Raw genomic sequence first — 19,894 nt, 5'->3', positions numbered from 1 at the left:
TTTACATTTTGCTCATTACTTAATGTTATGAAAATAGTCATGGACAAACATTATCACATTAAGTGGTATATACTATGGTATATTATTATGTTTCCTGAATAATTCTAACAAGTATTTAAAATGCATGCTAAATGTCATTGTTCTCGATTTTTAACTGCATTTTGTGAAGTTTAGTATTCTTCATTTTCATCATCATCATTATTATTATTATTTTGCTTGCTTTTTTTTTTTTTTTTTTTTTTCAAACTATGCTTTATTCCCTGCACTATCTTAATGCCACTATGACTTTCAATTCATTTTTTTATATTCTATACCTAACAATCAGTCTTCGGCTTCCTAATTTAGAACTTAATTCATTCTTTTGTGTTTCACTGTGTGTTGAATTGCACCACTTCTTCATTTGTTGTTGATGGTTTAAAGCAGATTAAGTACTAATGGTAACTGTAAGAATCATGCTGCAAAAAAAAAAAAAAAAAAAAAAATAAATAAATAAATAAATAAATAAAATAAAATAAAATAAACTCTTTGAAAGAAAAAGAGGGTAGATTAGATTTTATGATAGCCCTCTTCCCCCCCCCCTAAAAAATGAAAGATAAACTAATGGTGAATCTACTAATGATGTTAATTTCATCACAAAATCATAACAGTTTGGTATTCTTTACTACATAGCATAAAAACAGATAGTTTTCATGTCCCTCAACCCCCAACAGTTTCATAACAAAGCCTTGTCATAAAGATGCTTGCACTTTAAGGAAATCTGAGATTATTCACGAAAATAAGACTTTCATACAAGCATTAAGGTTATATTCTTCATGGTACTGATTCTGAACTTCATATGAGTGCCATGAACCTTTGGTTTTATGTTGGGGTACCCCTGTACTTTCATAAACAATGATCAATGAGGGAAAAGGTACTACCATCACCTTTTTTCACATTGGCCGTGCCAGTGAGACTACGCCAATTTTCCTCTGACTGTGGCTTTTAGTGCTATAATCAGAAGTAAAGTATCAATACTTATTTTGATTTTTTTGTCTGTAAAAATTCATTTCTGAAGATTTGAAAAGAAAAAAAAAAATTGTTTCCTAGAGGAATAGTAGAGAATTACTAAAGGATTAAAATGTAGGGCAAATTTATTTATTTCTTTTGTTTTAGTTCTAAATTTGTTTCACCGTGTTCATTTTTATAGACTTTTAAAGAGCTGTTTTAAAAGTATTGGCTTTTCCAAATCTGTGCTTAATCATTTTATTTACATAACCTTAACTTTTATCCATTTTTAATTTTATTTCAGGCATGGACAGCACCTAGTATCACTTCTTTCTGGCAAAAGAAATGTTATTAAGGTTGTATACTTTTATAATTTTATATCATAATCTAAGGCAGCATTTCATTTCTTAAACTATGGGTCACAAACCCAAATGGGATCACAAAGGAAAATATAAGTATGGTGAAAATTTAACTTAGCTACATGAATTTAAAGAAACATTGTTTGCAATCCCTTTGTTATCTTTAATTTAATATATTACATTTTCTGTATAGGGCAATTATAAAATTGCCAAATGCCGAACTATATTACAGTACACAGTCCGAAATCCACACATCCATTATCCGGAATGGTCTAAAATCCGGACCTCAAAACTACCAACAACTGTCTTTTTCTTTGGCTTTTATGCATGTGCATTTAATTTCCCCCTCCGCACATAATAAAACATCTGGAGAGTCCAGATTCTTAATTTCACTTCGATACTAAATAAAATACCTTGTTACTGAAGACACAATCATTTTAGCATAAAATTGCACAATCAGTAATTTGTTTCCGTTGCTGTGTATCTCAACCTAAAACATTCCAAATAGATACATCATTCATCTGATGCCAACCCAGCAAATCATTATTTATTATACTTTCTGTTATCCCCCCATGTTTATCGAAACATGACAACTTGCATAATGACTTGTGTAGCAATGCCTAAAAAATTTTTTTATGTTAGTAACTGAATAAGAAATTTACGGTTTTGCAGCTGAGGATGGTGGTTCGGTAAAACCATCGAAACTAGTCCTGTGAAAATTTTGAAAATATAACGCAGATTTTTGTTGTTTGACTTCTGAATTAGTATTTATTTGGCGTGTTATTGTGTCTTAGCTACAAAGTCTGTTCAAGCAGGAACTAGTAATCAGAAAAAGGCATTTAAATTATAATTTAATTATAATTGAATGTATAATTTGGCTACTGAATATGAATAGCTTCAAGAAATTCCAATTCATCAATGGAAGAAATTTTCTGGATTATTTTTGCACTCTCGAAAACAAAATTGTGATTAAATTCCAAACTATGATTAGCTGTCGAAAGCTCGTTAATTTCGCCTTTTCAAACATAAGATCTGTGTTCCTTGTTGTGAAACTTTAATGTGTTTTAGTTTGGCATTTATATCGCACACCACACTTTGTGTTTTATAGCTGAAAAATATGATTGTAAAACTGTAATTGCAAAAATAATTATGGATCACTTAGAAGCCTTCATGAAGTATTGCAAATTTTTTACATCCGTTCTTGAATAAAAGAAGTTAACTTGGATTCAAAATATTGATGAGATTAAGCTCTCGCCATATAAAGCCCAAGAGGAATTTGTTCAGGTATCGAAGAATTCAAAATTTGAATTTCCTCAAAACTCCTTGTGCAAATTGTAGATCGGACCTAGAAATGAATTTCCTTCAGTTTCTGAAATGGCAGATACTCTTCTACCATTCAGTAAACACGTGTAAAATTGCATTTTCGGTTTTAATGGTTAGTAAATCCAAATATCATTAAATAAGGGAAAACATTGAAGCTGCTTTATATCAAGGAGCAATAAGTGTTACCAACGTATAATTTGTTATGTAGAAAAACACAAGCGCATTTGTCTCATTAAAACATGATTTTCTTTCACTAATTTGTGCATACTTGAAACAAATCCGAAAACTACTTCTTTTCATATGTATGTTTGTTATAAGTATTTCAAAAAATATTTATTTTTATAGCTTTATTTTATATAATGTTTGGGGTCACAAAAAGTATTGATGTTAAAATGGGTCATGAAGGAAAAGAAGTTTAAGCAGTGCTGATATGGTATCACCTTGTAGAACTTGAACGTCTTCCATTTTAAATCAACACTCAGATTTAACATTCTGTTTGAAAAGTAACCTTTCAGCTTCAATATTGGTTTTTTTTAAATACAAAATGTATTTTTATTATATAACTGCGCTAGGTTGACTAGACTGAAATGTATTTATGGTCATTATGATAGTTGTGGGATTTTTATTAGAACTAAGATTTTATGTATGTTCACTGCTTGTTTAAATTTTTATGGAATTGCATCTGTTTGTAATACATCTTAAAACTATATAATCCTGTTTTACAGTAACATGCAAATGAACTTTTAAATGGTTGAAAATGTTGCATCATTATGTAAAAATCTATCTTTCTGAAGATAACTAAAAAACCAATTTCTGAAGATATTCTTACGATTTTATAGCTACTTTTTAAATTTTGGAAAGACTTAAAACAACTACATTAGCTTCCAAAAGTTAAGCATACGATGGTAAAATCAGAAACTAAAAAACTTATTTCCGAACATGTTCTTCACTAATATAATTGCTAATAATGTTAATAATTAGCTTAGCTACTCTTAACTGTTAGAAAGACCTAAGGCAACTACATTAGCTTCTAAAAGTTAAACATGCTATAGTAAAATCAACAAAATTTGAAAAAATAAAGCTTTTGATCAACACTAAATTTCAGATGTAGTCTGAAAATGTGCTTATGCATGAAAGAAACCAAGCAGTATGAGTGATGATAAAGAATTAAATATTTTTATGTTAAATTAATGTATAAGCAGAGTTTCCCTGCAGGTTCGATATACACTTCTGGGTTTTGATGAAATTTTAAAGGAGGTCTGGATTATTAAGGCATGGATAGCCAAATATGTATTGGCAATTCATCACCATAATCAGGATTTAATTTTTAACATGTGATTAGATGATACATATTAATAAAATTAATAATTAACTGTTTTTAATATAAAGCTTAATTCTACAAATAAGTGAAGTCTGATTCAAAAAACATGGGTATGCTAAATTTTGGAATTTTTAAACCCAAACCAAAAATTGTTACTGCACGAAAATTATTGGCTTTTCCCTCTTCTTACCAATTGGAAACAGGTTTTAGTCAAACCAATAAATTATCATAAAAACCAAGAAACAGGTTGAATATTTCTGGACAAGGTAGTTTAAGAATTACATTAAGGAATTTTGTGCCAAATATTCAAAAACTTGTATCAATACGTCAAGCACAGCCATCACATTAATGAAAATCAAACATTTGTGCAATTAGAATCTGTAATTTTGTATTTGACAACTTGTTTATATTTGTAAAATTAAAAATAATAAGAATAAAGAATAATAAAACATAAACCTAATTAACCATTTTTTTTTCAAAAGTGTTTTTCATATTCTTAGTTTGTAATCATTAAGTTACGTATGTGCAGTTCTTCATATAGTTACATTGTAAGATATATATTATAGAGAAAAATGTAAAGGTGTTATTTGATTGCAAGAAAAACATTAGGAATTCCTGGTTTAAAGCTAAAAACAAGTAAATATAAATGTGAAGGGTTTGGTTTGGTAGCAAGAAAAAGGTTAGTAAGCTCTGGTTTAAACTAAAAGCAAGTAAATAAAACTTGCATTAATAAGGTATGTGACTACCCCAAATCTTCATGCAAAATTTACGGTGATTGCCGATGCTTTCAATGAGGTGTTAAAGTTTCAGAGGTACTTGTAATGGCATTCCTCTATTATGGCAGTAGTTTCCAGTTGTTTGAGATTGGCTGGAGGAGGTAGAATTGAAGACACAGCATGCCTGAGAGTATCCCAAAGATTTTAATAAATTTAAGGTCAGGAGAATACTGTAGCCACTCCATACAAGAAATGCCTTTGCTGTTCAGATGCTCATTAATGATGTGTCAATGCAGGGAGATATTATCTACTGTAAGGAGGAAATTAGGACCAACTGGTGCAGCACTGTCTCACAATGGGAAGAATGATTTTGTAGCAACATATGGTTGGATTTCAAAAACAAATGTAGCAACAGACTTCATCCAGATACCATGCAGCTGTCGTAGAACTCTCTAAAGATGTGCAGCTGGGTGTGATATCCCTCTGATCCTCTGAGCTCACATCCCGATGCTGTCATCTCTGAATGTGTGATGTTCTGGGTCTGATTTCATGTGTCTCATTCTGTCCAGGCCCTTACCTTCTTATCATCTGATTCCAGGGTGAATCTTGATTTGTCCATGAACAGGATGTTTCATCAGTCTGAGACAGTCCAATTGAAATAGTGATGACACAACTTTAATCTTGCTCTTCTGGTTTGGATGGTTAATGGAACCTAAAAATGTGGTAGTCAGGCTTAAAATCTCTTCACGTGAAGCCTTCGGTGGAGAGTACTGGCAGATATTGTGTAAGTAATGCTGCAACATAGATGTAAGAGATGTGGTAGTTATATGATAGTTCTGCTTGGCTACAGGTGCAACACACCAATCTTCAGAAAGGGTGGCAACCCTTGGTTGACCGGGCACAATTATACAGACAAGCATTTAGAATTGTTTCCACATTCGAGAAGTCACCAATAATCAACTCTAAAGAAAAGAGCAACATCTTTGACTGATCTGCTTCATTTTATCTTATAGCACGTCTGCATACTACCCTGCCCATATAGCTTTTTTGAACCTTAGAGACATGCAATAGCATAGAACATCATAAAGCTAATAATGCCATTAGTTGTAAACACTCTTTATCGGCATTTATAAATGAACCTCCTTAAATTCCTCAGAATGCCTTCAGTTACTTCCTAATGAGTATATGGCTGTAATGTACAATATTTGCACACTGCAAACTATGTCTGCAGCGATTAATAGCCACTTAAATTTAGCTACGTTTTCGGAACTTGGAGATTTGCATTGTATGCTTAATATTTGGAAGCCACTGTACTTTATTATTATCATTTCTGCTTTTGTTTTAATTTTCTAGTTTAAATTTATCTATGTAAAGAAAAATTCTTATCTCTCTGAAATGCTGAATTTTAAATAGAAGTGTCTGCCTATGACTTATGATGTATCAATCTCCGGTGACCACTGGTATGGTATTGCCAGAATTCCTAAAGCTTACTTCCCTCCTCGTATACGTCGTTTTAATGCGTACGCTATTCATGGAACAGGCGAAGGTCGTCATTATGAAGCTTTATATCCGGTGCCAAGAAATCAGTTTGGGCAACCAGATGCGTAAGCTTCTTTGTTCGGATTTTCTGGTTACTTATTTAACAGCTTGGATAAAGCCTGTATTAATGTTGTTATTTTGCATTTCAGTCATCGGTTAGAAAAATTTGGGTACCTTTCATTCTCAGGCGTATTCGATGTAGGCCATTCCCTTACCCTGTCTGATGTATGGCTTGAAGCTGTAGAAAATCATGGTAAGTTGCACAGAAAGTAGTTAAAATCTCCCTGTTGGATTTTTATTTTGAAAATGCATATACATTTTGGGGGTTTATAAAACTGTTTTTCTAAAACAGTAGTTTTCTCAGAATGGATTTAGAAATTTATATGGATTTATGAAAGTTGTCTTAGTTAATTATGGCACAGCACACTAAGGTGAAGGGTGCTTTATGAAGAAACTTTCTGAGGGAATCTTGCTCATGCCGAGGTGATTGTGATCTGTGTATAGCCAGAATTTGGGATTTTTTTCCTATTTCAAATCTCAAATCTGGAATCAAGATCTCAAATCTGGAATTTACAGATTTGTTAAACGTTCAATCATCATCCTTCTCAAATTTCGTTTTCAATGAAATTTATCATTCAGAGATTACCTAAATTGAAAACTCTTGGATTATGTAAAAATATAACACCAGATTAGACAATTAGAATGAAATTTAGACAGTTAAATTGTAGAGAAATACAAACCACTCATATTTTGGGCTGTGAGAAGAATGAAAATAGAAATACCCAGTATTGGCAAAATTGATTACATCTGTTTCAACTTGCTTCCATGGACCCATTTAATTATATCACTGATGAGAATGCTGAACATCCTTCAACTGTCATAGCCTAGTTATGCAGGCCATAAAATAGTTATTTTCATATAAAAAAATACACGTGAAGCTTTTAGGGCATAGAATCCCTTTGATTTTATACAAGAGCTTATAGAATAACTGCATAGCTGACCAGAACTCTTCATACTCCATGTATCGTTCTGTTTTTTCCTAGCAGTTCCTTATCTCCAACACCTGCTGATATGCATACTTCAAGTTCTGATCTATTCCTAAAGGTTAAAGTGAAAAGCCATTGTCTACATTAAAATGTCTTGCTGACCATACTGAACTTTAAATTGTTGAGAAAGGAAAATATAAATGGCGTAGTCACCCATTCCAAGAAAGGAAGCTAAATTTCACTTAAATGCATAAATGTTGAAAAACTAAAAATGTTGCCCACCAGCAGCCAAGTAATTAAATCGATGAATAGTTATTAATTTAGTCTGGATTTTTAATCCCAGGGAAGACACTGACCTGCATGTTTGTTTTCGTGGTTTTCTCCATGTGTAATGTTTATACGAGCCAGTTTCCCTTAAAAAGTCCTTCACAGGGCATCCCTTCTTTTGGCAGATACCAAAATGTGCATTGCCATAATCAAATAAAAAAAGCCAAAAATGCTAGTTACTTTGGGAAATGATGCAGTAAAAACATAATTTGTAATACGTTAAGAAAATTATATTTTTGCTTGTGAAATTATTTGAAAATATTTTTGTATAATTGTATGTATACACTGAAGTGACAAAAGTCATGGGATAGCAATATGCAAATATACAGATGGCAGTAGTATCGCATAGAAAATGTATAAATGCGAAGTTCTTTGACAGGGCTTTCATTTGTGTTCAAGTTATTCATGTGAAGATGCTTTGACGTGATTAAGAGACTTTGGCACGACGAGGCCGCACGACGAGAATTAAGAGACTTTGAAGGCAGAATGGTAGTTGGAGCTAGACGCATGGGTCATTCCATTTCGGATATCGTTAGGGAATTCAACATTCCGAGATCAACAGTGTCAAGAGTGTGCCGAGAATATCTGATTTCAGTCATAACATCCCACCATGGACAGCGCAGTGGCCGACCACCTGCACTTAACGACCGAGACCAGCGACGTCTGCGTAGAGTTGTCAATGTTCACACACAAGGAACACTGTGTCAAATAACCGCAGAAATCAATGTGGGATGTACGAGGAACGTGTCCGATAGGACAGTGCGGCGAAATTTGTCTTCCTTCGGCTGTGCCAGCAGAAGATCGACTGGAGTGCCTTTACTGACAGCACGACATCGCGTGCAGCGACTCTCGTGGACTCATGAGCATATCGGTTGGTCCCTAAACGAATAGGAAACCGTGCCTTGGTCAGATGAGTCACGATTTCAGTTGGTAAAAGCTGATGGTAGAGTTTGAGTGTGGCGCAGACCCCCACGAAGCCATGGACCCAAGTTGTCAACAAGGCACTGTTCAAGCTCGTGGTGGTTCCATAATGGTCTATGCTGTTTTTACATAACATGGACTCGTTCCTCTGGTGCAACTGAACCGATCATTGACTGGAAATGGGTACCTTGAGCTACTTGGAGATCACTTACAGCCATTCATGGACTTCACGTACTAAACAATGATGGGAGTTTTATGGATGACAATGCGCCATGTCACCAGGCCACAATTGTTCGCGATTGGTCGGAAGAACATTCTGGACAATTTCAGCGAATGATCTGGCCACCTAGATCGCCTGACATAAATCCCATCGAACATTTTTATGGGACATTATCGAGAGGTCAGTTCGTGCCCAAAACCCTGCACCGTCAACACTTTCACAATTATGGATGTCTATAGAGGCCGCGTGGCTCAATATTCCTGCAGGGGACTTCCAACGACTCGACGTCCATGCCACGTCGAGTTGCTGCACTTCGCCGGGCAAAAGGAGGACCGACAAAATATTAGGAGGTATCCCATGACTTTTGTCACTTCCGTGTATGTATCACATTTATAGAATTATTAAAAATCGATCTGGATCTTTTACAATTATTTTCAGGATTTCTAAAATGGGGTTACAATTAACTCCGTTTATATTCCCATTGCACATAAATTGGTCAAATTTATCTATGATCAGTATATTTCTGACCAATTTCTTAAAAAAATTTAGTGCTCAAAAAATTTGCCAACTCTTATTTGGATCTCATTCTAGCAAATACCTTTTCTTTTTAATTTTATAAAATGATATTTCTAATAGTCTTAACCATGATGTAGAAATATTTGTAGTAATTATTTAAAGGTCTGTGATGAGTAGAGTATTCCTGTACCTGTTTTCTATAGAATATTTTAATGCATGCATGCATTTGCAGCATTTGTAGAGAACTTGATTTCAAATTATGTTCCTGATTTTCTAGTAAAGTTCCATGGACAAAAAATATGACTTTTCTGCATCCTTGACTTCTGCTTTTAAAACGTTTATCACCTCATCAATGTTATTCATGCATAAATTTAATATTTTATTTCTGACATAAATGACTTTGGCTTATTGAAAATGACAAAATGCCAGTTTCTTAAATGTTGATTCATAAATTTATGTAAGAACTGCAGAATCGTATATAACTAAAAGAAATCAGAAACAAGCAGTTTTACTGCAGATGGTACTCAACATTCAGTTTCAAAATAATCTCCATCAGCATCCAGCACCCACTGCCAGCATTCCTGCAGCTAATTTATGCCCTGGCAGAAAGTATTAGCAGTTTTGGACACACGGAAGTCACAGTGGAACAGGTGGTAATTAATAGGTACTAGCTCCAGCGAGTACAGTGTTCTCCAGCCAAGCCTTTGAATGGTACTCTTGGTCATCCTTACCACGTGTAGACTTACTATGTCACGAAGACAAAACATATCCTTGCAATTAACCAATGCTGACTCTCTTTTGCAATGTATGTTGTACTTGTTACATTTAAACACACATCATGCACTAAAAGTCCGAAAAAGGAAATCTTCCTTGTATACACCAAACAAACAAGGTTTTCATTGCTACTGCATAACTGCTTATCCTTTTTAATTCTTCACTTGCTATTTTACATAAATTATCTGTGTCGATTTAAACAGAAATCTCACAACTTATTGTCTCCACTGCTGGGGGTTTGTTAAAGTAATGCCAAATGTTTGGAGTTTGGACTTAATTTCTCAATCTGGTATCCATTTGTCCACATTCGTTATGACTGCTGCACTAACATAATTTCCAGGATCATTAATATTCCATAGAGTAGGTTCAGCTTGCTTTCAACATTGGTGTTTGCCATTCTTTTCACAAGCAGATTTAAATGCATTTTTATATGCAGATTTAAAATAGTTTCTCTTTTCACTGAATTTTTCAATTTTCTTGGTAAATCTTCTTGAATAGTAGAAATTTGGCTACTATTATCAAGAAGACACCTCACAATGCAATTACTATTTTTACCTCAGCCATAGCATCAGAATTTTGAGCAGTTTTTGCCAATCTTTGTTTCCTTATTTTTTTTTTATGCTAGTGATAGCCGATACAGGATTTACGCAAATATTTTCATGATGTTTACCACAACAATTTCTGCAGGAAAATTCTCTGTTATTGTTAAATGGTTACATCCAGAACACAACAAGTTACATTTCTCTTTGGAGTTCAATTCTGTACATGTGTACTTCATACGATCTTCATCACAAAATATACATTTGTAGCCAGTTGTTAGCAAAGCTGAAGCAGTCAGAACTTTCAATTTATAACTCAGATAAGATATTGTGTGTTGTTAATGTTTACAAATTTATTGTTTCTGGAATTTTTTTTTCCCCACAGTTCATCAAACTTACAGCTTCTTGGCAATTAACTTTTTTAAGAATTCAATTATTTTTTTATATCAAATCCTGCTTCCATTTTTCAACTTCAATTAAATTCTAAATTCAGAACTTCCAGAAGTAAAGTTCAATCAGTCTCAACTTTGGATGACTTCACATTCATCATACAGTTTATGCAGTAGTTTAACATTTGAAAAGTTTCCTTTTAGTTCAAGAGATAGTAGTTTATTCATATGCGAAGTGATGATTACACCTTGTCTTCCAGAATGTTCTTTCAGTATTTCTGTTGCTGAAGTATAATTCTGATCATGTAAGGCATAACTGGAACTGCATTAACACTAAATTAGGATTTTAGGTATGAACATTTTTCAGTTTTCATCAGTCCACTAGTATTGTGAATCAGGTTTTTATACTGGCTCCAAAACTCCAACCATTTACATATGTCTTCATAATGAGTTTCAATTTGCAGACATGGTAACTTCACTTCTTTTGTGTCTTCTGTTGATGTAACATTTGCCATTTCATTCTAATGTATTACTACAATTCTAGACTATTCTGAAGTCCTTTTTCAAAAATCATTGTATTCTTCCTTGCGTTGATACAGTTTTATCTCAATATTCTTAATGTTGTGTAACTTCATTTTCAGTCTCCTCCAAAGTCAATTTCATATTTTGATTTCTGAATCTAAACTTTTCTGTTTGTTGATTTCTTTCAATTAGCTGTTTGTATAAATTCTCAGTCTCTTTTCTTTTGCAGAGTATGATTTTCTAAACTCATTTCGACTTTGGTTAACTGTTTTATTGTTAACTGCCGTACAACAGATTGTTTCCTTTTCTAATATTCAAGCATACCCTTGTTTTCAAAATATTCAGTGTGTCGATTATTTTGATTCGTTGTATTCCTGGGAAGTAGACACCATAAAGAAAATATATAAGTCTATATTAAATCAGACTGTATCAAGGGAATAACAGTAAAAAGATGGCATTTTTCTATCCAATGTATATTCGTGAACACCAAAGGTGAATAACAAACATATGCACAAAAATGATGTCACAGTTTCTTTGCAGATAATATCTAGTGTCATCTATTGCCAAGCTGAAAATTCATAATCACAAATTTATAAGTGACTCATTGTACACTGGTTTGTAGAACAAATTACTTAAGCCAGTTGGTACAGAAAACTAACTTAATAAATCTGTATAAGGTCATTTGTAAAAAAATAGAAAGTGTATAATAATTTATTGCTTTCAGACTTTTAATGCTGTTGCTATATACTATAGTATTGTGTCATTTTTATTGCTACAAAAGTAGTACTTATCTGAAATTCACTACTTTAACTTACATTTTTGTTTGTTGAAACACTGCCTGCTTACTTTTCTGAAGGTGAAATTAGCCTCTTCAGTGTTATGTGACAATAAGCAGTAATTATTTGTTTGAAGTTGTTGATATATGTACAACCTACTAGTAAATTCTTGTAGCATGAATATTTATAAAAATCTTTTAAAACATTCCATCATTTAAGCAACAGTTATCTCCAGTAGCATTTATTATTATATTTTCATGCTAGACAATATTATGATTTGTTGGTAAAGTGGTTAATCTTAGTTTCCCATGTAATGTTAATTTTTATTAAAATTGATATATTGACTTATTTCGGTAATTGTGAAATTTATATACAATTTTGTTAAAACTGTACAACTATGTTGCTTAAAATGTCCGAACTTTGCTGTAGTTAGGCAATGCAATTTATGAACCAAGTTACTTTAGTTGAATTGTCGTAGAGTTTGTGCATGAAAATTATTTGCCCCCCCCTCTCAAATCAGTCAGTTGCAGAGAGCTAATGTATTGTGCACTCTATTAACCCGTTATTTCCCCAAATGATTCTAAATTAATTAACTGGTTCCTTGAGGCAAGTTGAAAATGAAATCAAAAATTGCAAATTTTGATTTAAATACCCCCTCTTTGTTTTTTCATATGGGAGTCAAAATTTCATTATTTCTCAAAAATTATGTTTTTGTTTTTTTTTTAATTTGACGTTGCCGAAAAATTTTTTGTCTGCAATGCGAAGATATGACTACAACCAACGACGGCGAAAATTAATTCTGGGTAAAGGGTTATATATACATACACACACAAACATTAAAAAAAATCCCCTTTGAATCCATTTTAAATCCACTTTACTATCTCTTTTTGGAAATAAAAGGTGTCCTTTAGTCTGTTCATATGTATAGACGGGGCGAAACAAAAATCATCTAACTGGATTTGTGAACAGTCAAAATGGATATTTCCTTTGAAGTATGGTACCTGCAATTTTAAGCTACTTAAACAATCAATTCTTTCATTTTGTGCTGCAGAATTCAAATATTTATCCGCGCCTGAGGGCGTTTTGAGAAGGATTAGAGAAGAGAAAATTGAATAAATTTAATACATGATTTATATTATTATTTCTATTTAGATAAATTCTAGAATTACTTTATGTTAATTTATTAGTTATTGTATGATTTAGGCATTTCCTGTCACTTTTTCCTTCCGTTTCCAAGCCAGAATGCAAATTAGGTCGCATGTATTTAAATGTGATCTTTAGATTATAACACAGAATGTGTTCTGCCTCTAAAAGCCACTTACCAGGTTGCTAGTTTAGAAAAATTTGTTATCTTCGGCCTTGTGTAGTATCGCTGATATTGAATCTCCATGCTGTTTCATTTTTCAGTTCTTACATTTTAATGCTAAGGAAATCATGAGTAGGGAATGAAAGCTTTAATACATCAAAATGCTTTTAAAATAATGGGAGAAAATTAATAATTAATGTGTATGGTATTTGTGCAGATAAACTTACATGTGATAAACTTGTAAATTGAAGTAAAACAAAATTAAATACAAATATTAACTGCTTAAATATTCAAGATTTTAATATCATAAGATTATATACACAAATAATAGTATTGAAAATAATGCACATCAGAGTTATGAACTATTTAAACCTGACAACTGAAAAAAAAATGTGAAAACTGTGAAAGAAGTAAGAAACATGAACAGAAAAGAAAAGAAGAAGAGAGATAATTTGAGCCTTTTTTGTAACTTTTATTCGAGATTACATCATTATCATGAGATTTACATAAATAAATTAATTGTATAACCAAGCTTTCAACAAGAATTTGTGTAAGGTCTACAGTGCCCAGAAAAAGTAGTAATCCTTACCCCCAGCCAAATTACTCTTTTTGTGTTTACGAGAAAATGGCGTGGCTGCAATACAAAATCGTTTCCTAAAAGCTGAGTTCAGATAATTCTAGTGAACTTTAGGAGTCTTGCAATTTTGCCATCTTTATCATGTGCTCGCTTCAAGAAATTCAGAACTTGTTCTCACAACAAGCCCAAGCAACAATCTGTACTTATTTATCACTAATGACTTGAAAGCACTCTTCTGGAGGCTAATGAAAACAAAAGCATACATCTTTTCTGCTTTGTATTTGTCAGTTGAAGATTTAGAGTATGTAATATTCAATTCAGCTTTTTTGTCTGCTTCCAAGGGCCACCTAACTGCATCACATGATGCAGATGCCCCATGGAAACTTGAAAGAAGATGGATTTTATTCGTGTATGTAGTATTTATAAAAAATCTGTCTTTTAAGTTTAAACATGTAAATGTAGTTCGGCAGGACTTTCAAGGGCATCCTAAGCCTTCTGGTCCCTATGCGACAGCATTCTTTGCATACCCTTATTTACGCCACCGGCGCTGACATAGTATAGTAGTTTACCTGAACAGCTATTAGAAAAGAAATGCACAGACATTTGAATCGGCCAGCATCCAGTATGTAAACCTTTTATTTCGTTGCATAATACCTCACTGCAGAGCCATTTCGGTTCTGGGGTAAAGTATAGTTACATTTTATGCTTTTTTAAGTCTTTCTGTATGGATAATACCTTGGTCTTAGAATAATTTAATCATAATTCTTCGTGATTTGGAACTTATCAAATTGCATAATCTATACTGATTCTTTGTCCCTTTTTCCCCTTCTAAATGAGCATGCAATGAGAAATTAATTGGAAATGTTTAAAGCAAAACCTATCAACCAGGGGAAATTTTCATAGTTTTGAGGGGGATGCGCTTATGTTTTTATTTAGCTGTTAAATATTTATTTTTAGTTTATGATTGTAAAAACTACCTTTATTCATTATTTGGTATTTATCGATATTTTCTCTACTTTCTGTTTAATTTATAAAAACACATTAAAGCCCATGTAAATAAATAATGTATATGTATTTTTCTAGTTTTGGAAAGAAGGGGGGATGAGGGGATGATCTAGCAATGGTGAAAGGGGGTGCATGGAGTGAACCACTGGTCTAAGGAAAAGTTACTAAGTTGATGTTCATTCTTCTTGCTTATGTGTAATGAAATCATTGTATAGCTACTCATGAGGTGAAGTAAAGAGATCAGTACATAAATGACTGATGTGCAGCTAACCAAAGAGTACTAGTACTTGTCATTCAGAAAAAGAAACTTTAATCCGAATAGCATTTCCATGGTTCTGTAATTATTATATCTACAATTTACTGTTCAATCTGATTTACCATCAGATTTAAATATAGTAATTTATGCTTTTTAAATTCTTGAAAAATATTTGAACAGTATTTCAATGATAAAACTTTTTTTAAATCCTGCTTTATTAAATAAAAACCAAACTTCTACATGATCTCAAATAGTTTGTTTATTTGTATTTTAATTTTAGGCTTTTGTAAATATAAGCTGATGTTGTGAACTTATTAATAAAGTTGTAAAGAGAATTTTGTTCAAAATTTTTCAAGATATTTAATTTTTTCCCTTTTCATAGTGTAAATCATGTGCATTTATTTTTGCTGAAATTTCTAATTAATACATAATGTATCATTTTATTGCAGAAAAAGTATTAACCTGCAAGGCTAGTGATACCAAATGAAGTAATTTTGTTCATTGAAGTGCAGTAAGGTAAGTTCCTTTTAATTCACTATAGCTATTCCAGTTATGTTATTTAAATTTGTTATTTAAATTTTTTTTTTTTTTTTTTTTTTTGATATTTATATCTTGGTTTAATATGTATCTGTAAGGCAAAGACCTTGCTGAAAAAGAAGCATATGATGCAAACTGATAATTTTCATGGGGGAAAAGTCTGTAATATAAAGTGAAAATAATATGAATGAAGGTGGGTATATGATCATTAGGCATAAAACATAATTACATTTGTAACAGAATTTTATGAATCCAGTGCTAAAAATAAGTTTGCTAGACTGCAATTGATCTGTATTTCAAAAGTGACCTGAATATGGAAAATACATTTCAGCTATATATAGTGAACAGTACATATATAAGGAGTATGCAAAAGATAAACAGGCTTTAAAATAGATTTGTCATTGTATCAAATTCATAAGTTAATGAAATTGTGCTCAACATTCTATTTTTTTATGCATGAGGGGGTCAACTATATGAATAACACATTTATTAACTTTCAAAAAGTAACTCTTTTAAAAAAATAATATTAAATTGTTAAGTAATAAGCAATCGTCTGCTAATTACAATGTGTCATCAAAAATGAGTTTTCTTTTAATGTCGCACTTTTATCAGTTTCATAAAGTTCATTTTAGTATTCTAGGTATCTTATTTATATTACGCTTCATACTTTGCATTCAGCAGTTTAGGTTGAAACAAAATAATTTTTTTTTGAAAAGATGTCATTGTCAACGCCGAAGTCCCGACGAGTCCGGATTATAGATCATCAGTTTAAATCTCGTAAGATGGCATGCAGAAATTCTAAAATTAAAAATATGAAACCGTAATTTATGAAATAAAAAACAATTATGATCTAAAGTGTATCAAAATTTACAAAAAAAAAAAAGCTTAATATTTATTTGTTTACTTTATTAAACATTTCTTTCAATGTAATTTGTTTAAGTTGCTCCGTTTTATGTGATAATGCTTTCTCTTTAATTCTATAAACAGACATAATTTCTTGTTCAGTTACAAAGTTCCGCTGTTCAAGTCCCGTTAATTGCTGTGCCGAGAATACCGACTAACTTGTCAATCGAAATTTTTTCATTTTCACTAACCTCTCTATCACATTCTTCATGCCTTTTTCCATTTTTTGCAGCAATTCCACTTTTTGTTTGTTGGACATCGAAACATACTTTCGTTTTGTAGATCCTTTGGAAGTTCCAGCATCGGAAATTCTTATTTGACATAATCGAAAGTTCAAGTTTACTTTTATAAAATTGCTCTTACAGTCTGCAAAAAATAATAAGCGGGATCCAATTCGAAGATTAAGGAACAACGCAATCATTAACATTACCTGAAATAGATAATTAGATAATTTTAGCTTACACCGTCCGTTATACATTAAACGCGCGGACAAAAACGTATTCTGCACTTGCGCACATGCATATGTGCAGTAGTCAAGGTCTTACGCGCAAGCGTAAAATGCCTGTGCGCAAGTGCCAACGCGGCGCTTGCGCAGAAACGTTTTAGCTTTGAGTTCCGGATTATGGGTGTCCGAATTAACGACTTTTGACTGTATAATAAAAATTATTATAATAGAAAAATATAATAAAAGGATTTTATGCCTTGTGATATATCTTCCATCATGGGGTTATGAAACGAGAGAAGTAAACGAACAAAATGCCTGATTCTGAACTGAAAAGTGTGAAATTGCTCTCAAATCAAAATTTAAATTTTCAACAACATAATTTAAATATGTGTGTCTGTCAGTCATATCCCTAATAGATGAAATGGCAAAGACACATTGACTAAATTAAAACATTTATTACTAATCAAAAATTGAAAAACAGTACAAAGAACTGTTAAAAACCATTTAATTATTTATGAAATGGGCAATGCACAAAAAACAAAGCAAAAATGTGTGATAATCTGTAGAAAGGCAAGTAATTTTGTCAGAAATATAAGTAACTAACACACCATAATGTGTTATTTTGTATTGAGAACAGTAAACTTAAAAACTGTTATAAAAATTTTAATTCATTAAAAATTTTTAAGTTACATATCTAAGAACACAAATTATGTAAATAAATTCAGAACAAATTTGAAAAATAAATAAATAAAAGCATTCAAAGTATAGGGTGAATATTTTATAACAAAATTTAATTCTGTCATGTGTAAACTGTGTTGTGATATTTGTAATAATTAATTGAGTAATAAATTTAAGAATTTATCTCTAGCACAAAATAATAGGAAATGAAACTATTGAAGTAAGAAAGTAATGGTGAAAATTTTTTTTTGTCCTTGAAGCTAACAGAATTTAACTTTGATACTTGTAGAATGCAAGCCAAACGATATGCAAATAGTTGTAATTTCCATTTAGAGATGTAGTAGCAGTTTTTATTCAAAGTAAAAGAGGTATGATGATGGAATAAGTTGATTTCTTTGTTATAGACCACAGAATTCAAGTGGGATACTGTGAGACTGAAAATGAAACAGTCTTGTTCAGTTAGTAAAGAGAAGACTTTGTTAAACATCCTATTCAGAAATATTGCAGACTGTACTACTGTTGAATGTAATGTCTAATTCAACAGATTAATAATCCAGTCTATACTTCCTGATGGATCTGTACTACCTTTCATGAAAATCAGAATAAAAAATGTGCATCGTGTAAGACGTGTAATTTGGCTAGCTGCTTTTCAAAAAAATTCTGTGGAATTTTATATTATAAAATATTTTACTTAGTAATTGAAAGACTGTAGAAAGAAGGGCCCAGCTCCACACTTTTAAATTTTCAGAAATTTTTTTTTTTAATTTCAAAAATTCATTTTTTGACTTATTTTCTAATTTTTTCCCCCTTTAAATGTGCTGTTCAAAATGATTTTTTATGGCTATTACTGTAGCATAATGGGAGTTCTGTTAGGTTACAGTATTATTTAAATTTAGGAGCTAGGATTTTATTGTCCCAGTGGTCATAAAATTGCCCATTTTGGGGTGATAAAAATTTAAGAGACAATGCCTATTAACAAATGAAAGAGAATGTTTATAACACATGAAAAAATAAAACAGCATAATATAAAAAAAGGATATCACAAATATATAGTTCTAAAAATTTCATTTCAGTGCATATTCTTATCAACATTACATACAGTTATTAACTCAATGAAGATTACATAGATACTCTTCATCATTATCATAGAATTCACTTTCAGTTTCTTCAGCATCACTGCTTGTTGAAATTGTATTTCCTATGAACCACTATTTCTAGGAGAAATGACTTTTCCTCGAGTTGAAATATACCTTCATTGCGGCTCATTTTTCATTTTTTCGCAACAGATCACGATCCAGTACCTTTCTTTTCTTCCTTGATTTTTTTGTTAATGTCCTCAGCATTTGTGAAATGAGCCTGAACTGATAGGTTTAGAATCATCTGGACTTCTGTCATACATGTCAGAAAATAGGAAAGCACAACAATGTTAATAAAAATACAGTTTTTGTACATTTAAAAAAATCCAGAACAACACGGAATGAAGTATAATTCTAAGTAAGCAAAACCTTACCCTGTAGCAGTTCAGCTCAACTGTACAACAATCTCCATATTTAATGCTACTTGATACATTTTATGAAGTTGATTTTATTCTCAAACTCATTAACAATTTTGTTAATTAATGTTTAATAATAATTCATCTTACTTATGGATCTATTTTATTTTTAGGATGGTATTACAAAAGTAAAGTTCAGGCATAGATAATATTTTTAATTGAATTCATTCAGTTCCTATTTGTTCATAGGTCCTTGTTCATTAATGGTTCGTAGAAGTCCTTAAAAATAGCAACAATTTCCGTGTGCAGAAATGTGTACAAACCATGTCATCAGACATGTTAGTCGAGATTTATCAGACATGCACTCGTTTTTGGCATTGTTTCTCAAAAAAGAATGCATATATCGGATAACATAACATTTTTCACATAACAACCAGGAATTTTGCTCTTGTGCCATGAATATGTTGTTTATAAATTCTGAGT

General features: G+C 31.9%; 1 protein-coding gene across 1 annotated transcript in view; it reads left to right on the top strand.

Annotated features, from left to right (window-relative positions):
• The window catches only part of LOC146993135 (UPF0462 protein C4orf33 homolog), a 76,870-nt gene extending 60,998 nt beyond the window's left edge, over positions 1-15,872 (top strand). The window contains exons 4-7 of the mRNA XM_085807089.1: positions 1,289-1,340; positions 6,117-6,307; positions 6,392-6,495; positions 15,806-15,872. Coding sequence (XP_085663215.1) covers positions 1,289-1,340; positions 6,117-6,307; positions 6,392-6,495; positions 15,806-15,843 — 385 coding nt within the window. The 3' untranslated portion in view covers positions 15,844-15,872. The remainder of the gene's footprint in view (positions 1-1,288; positions 1,341-6,116; positions 6,308-6,391; positions 6,496-15,805) is intronic.
• The last annotated feature ends 4,022 nt before the right edge of the window (positions 15,873-19,894 follow it).

The sequence above is a fragment of the Stegodyphus dumicola genome, chromosome X1, assembly GCF_044657685.1.
Source record: "Stegodyphus dumicola isolate Sdum_Otavi_A_Nest chromosome X1, ASM4465768v1".
NCBI lineage: Eukaryota > Metazoa > Arthropoda > Arachnida > Araneae > Eresidae > Stegodyphus > Stegodyphus dumicola.
The sequence above is the reverse complement of the archived record's forward strand: the minus strand, read 5'-3'. Positions and strand labels throughout refer to the sequence as shown.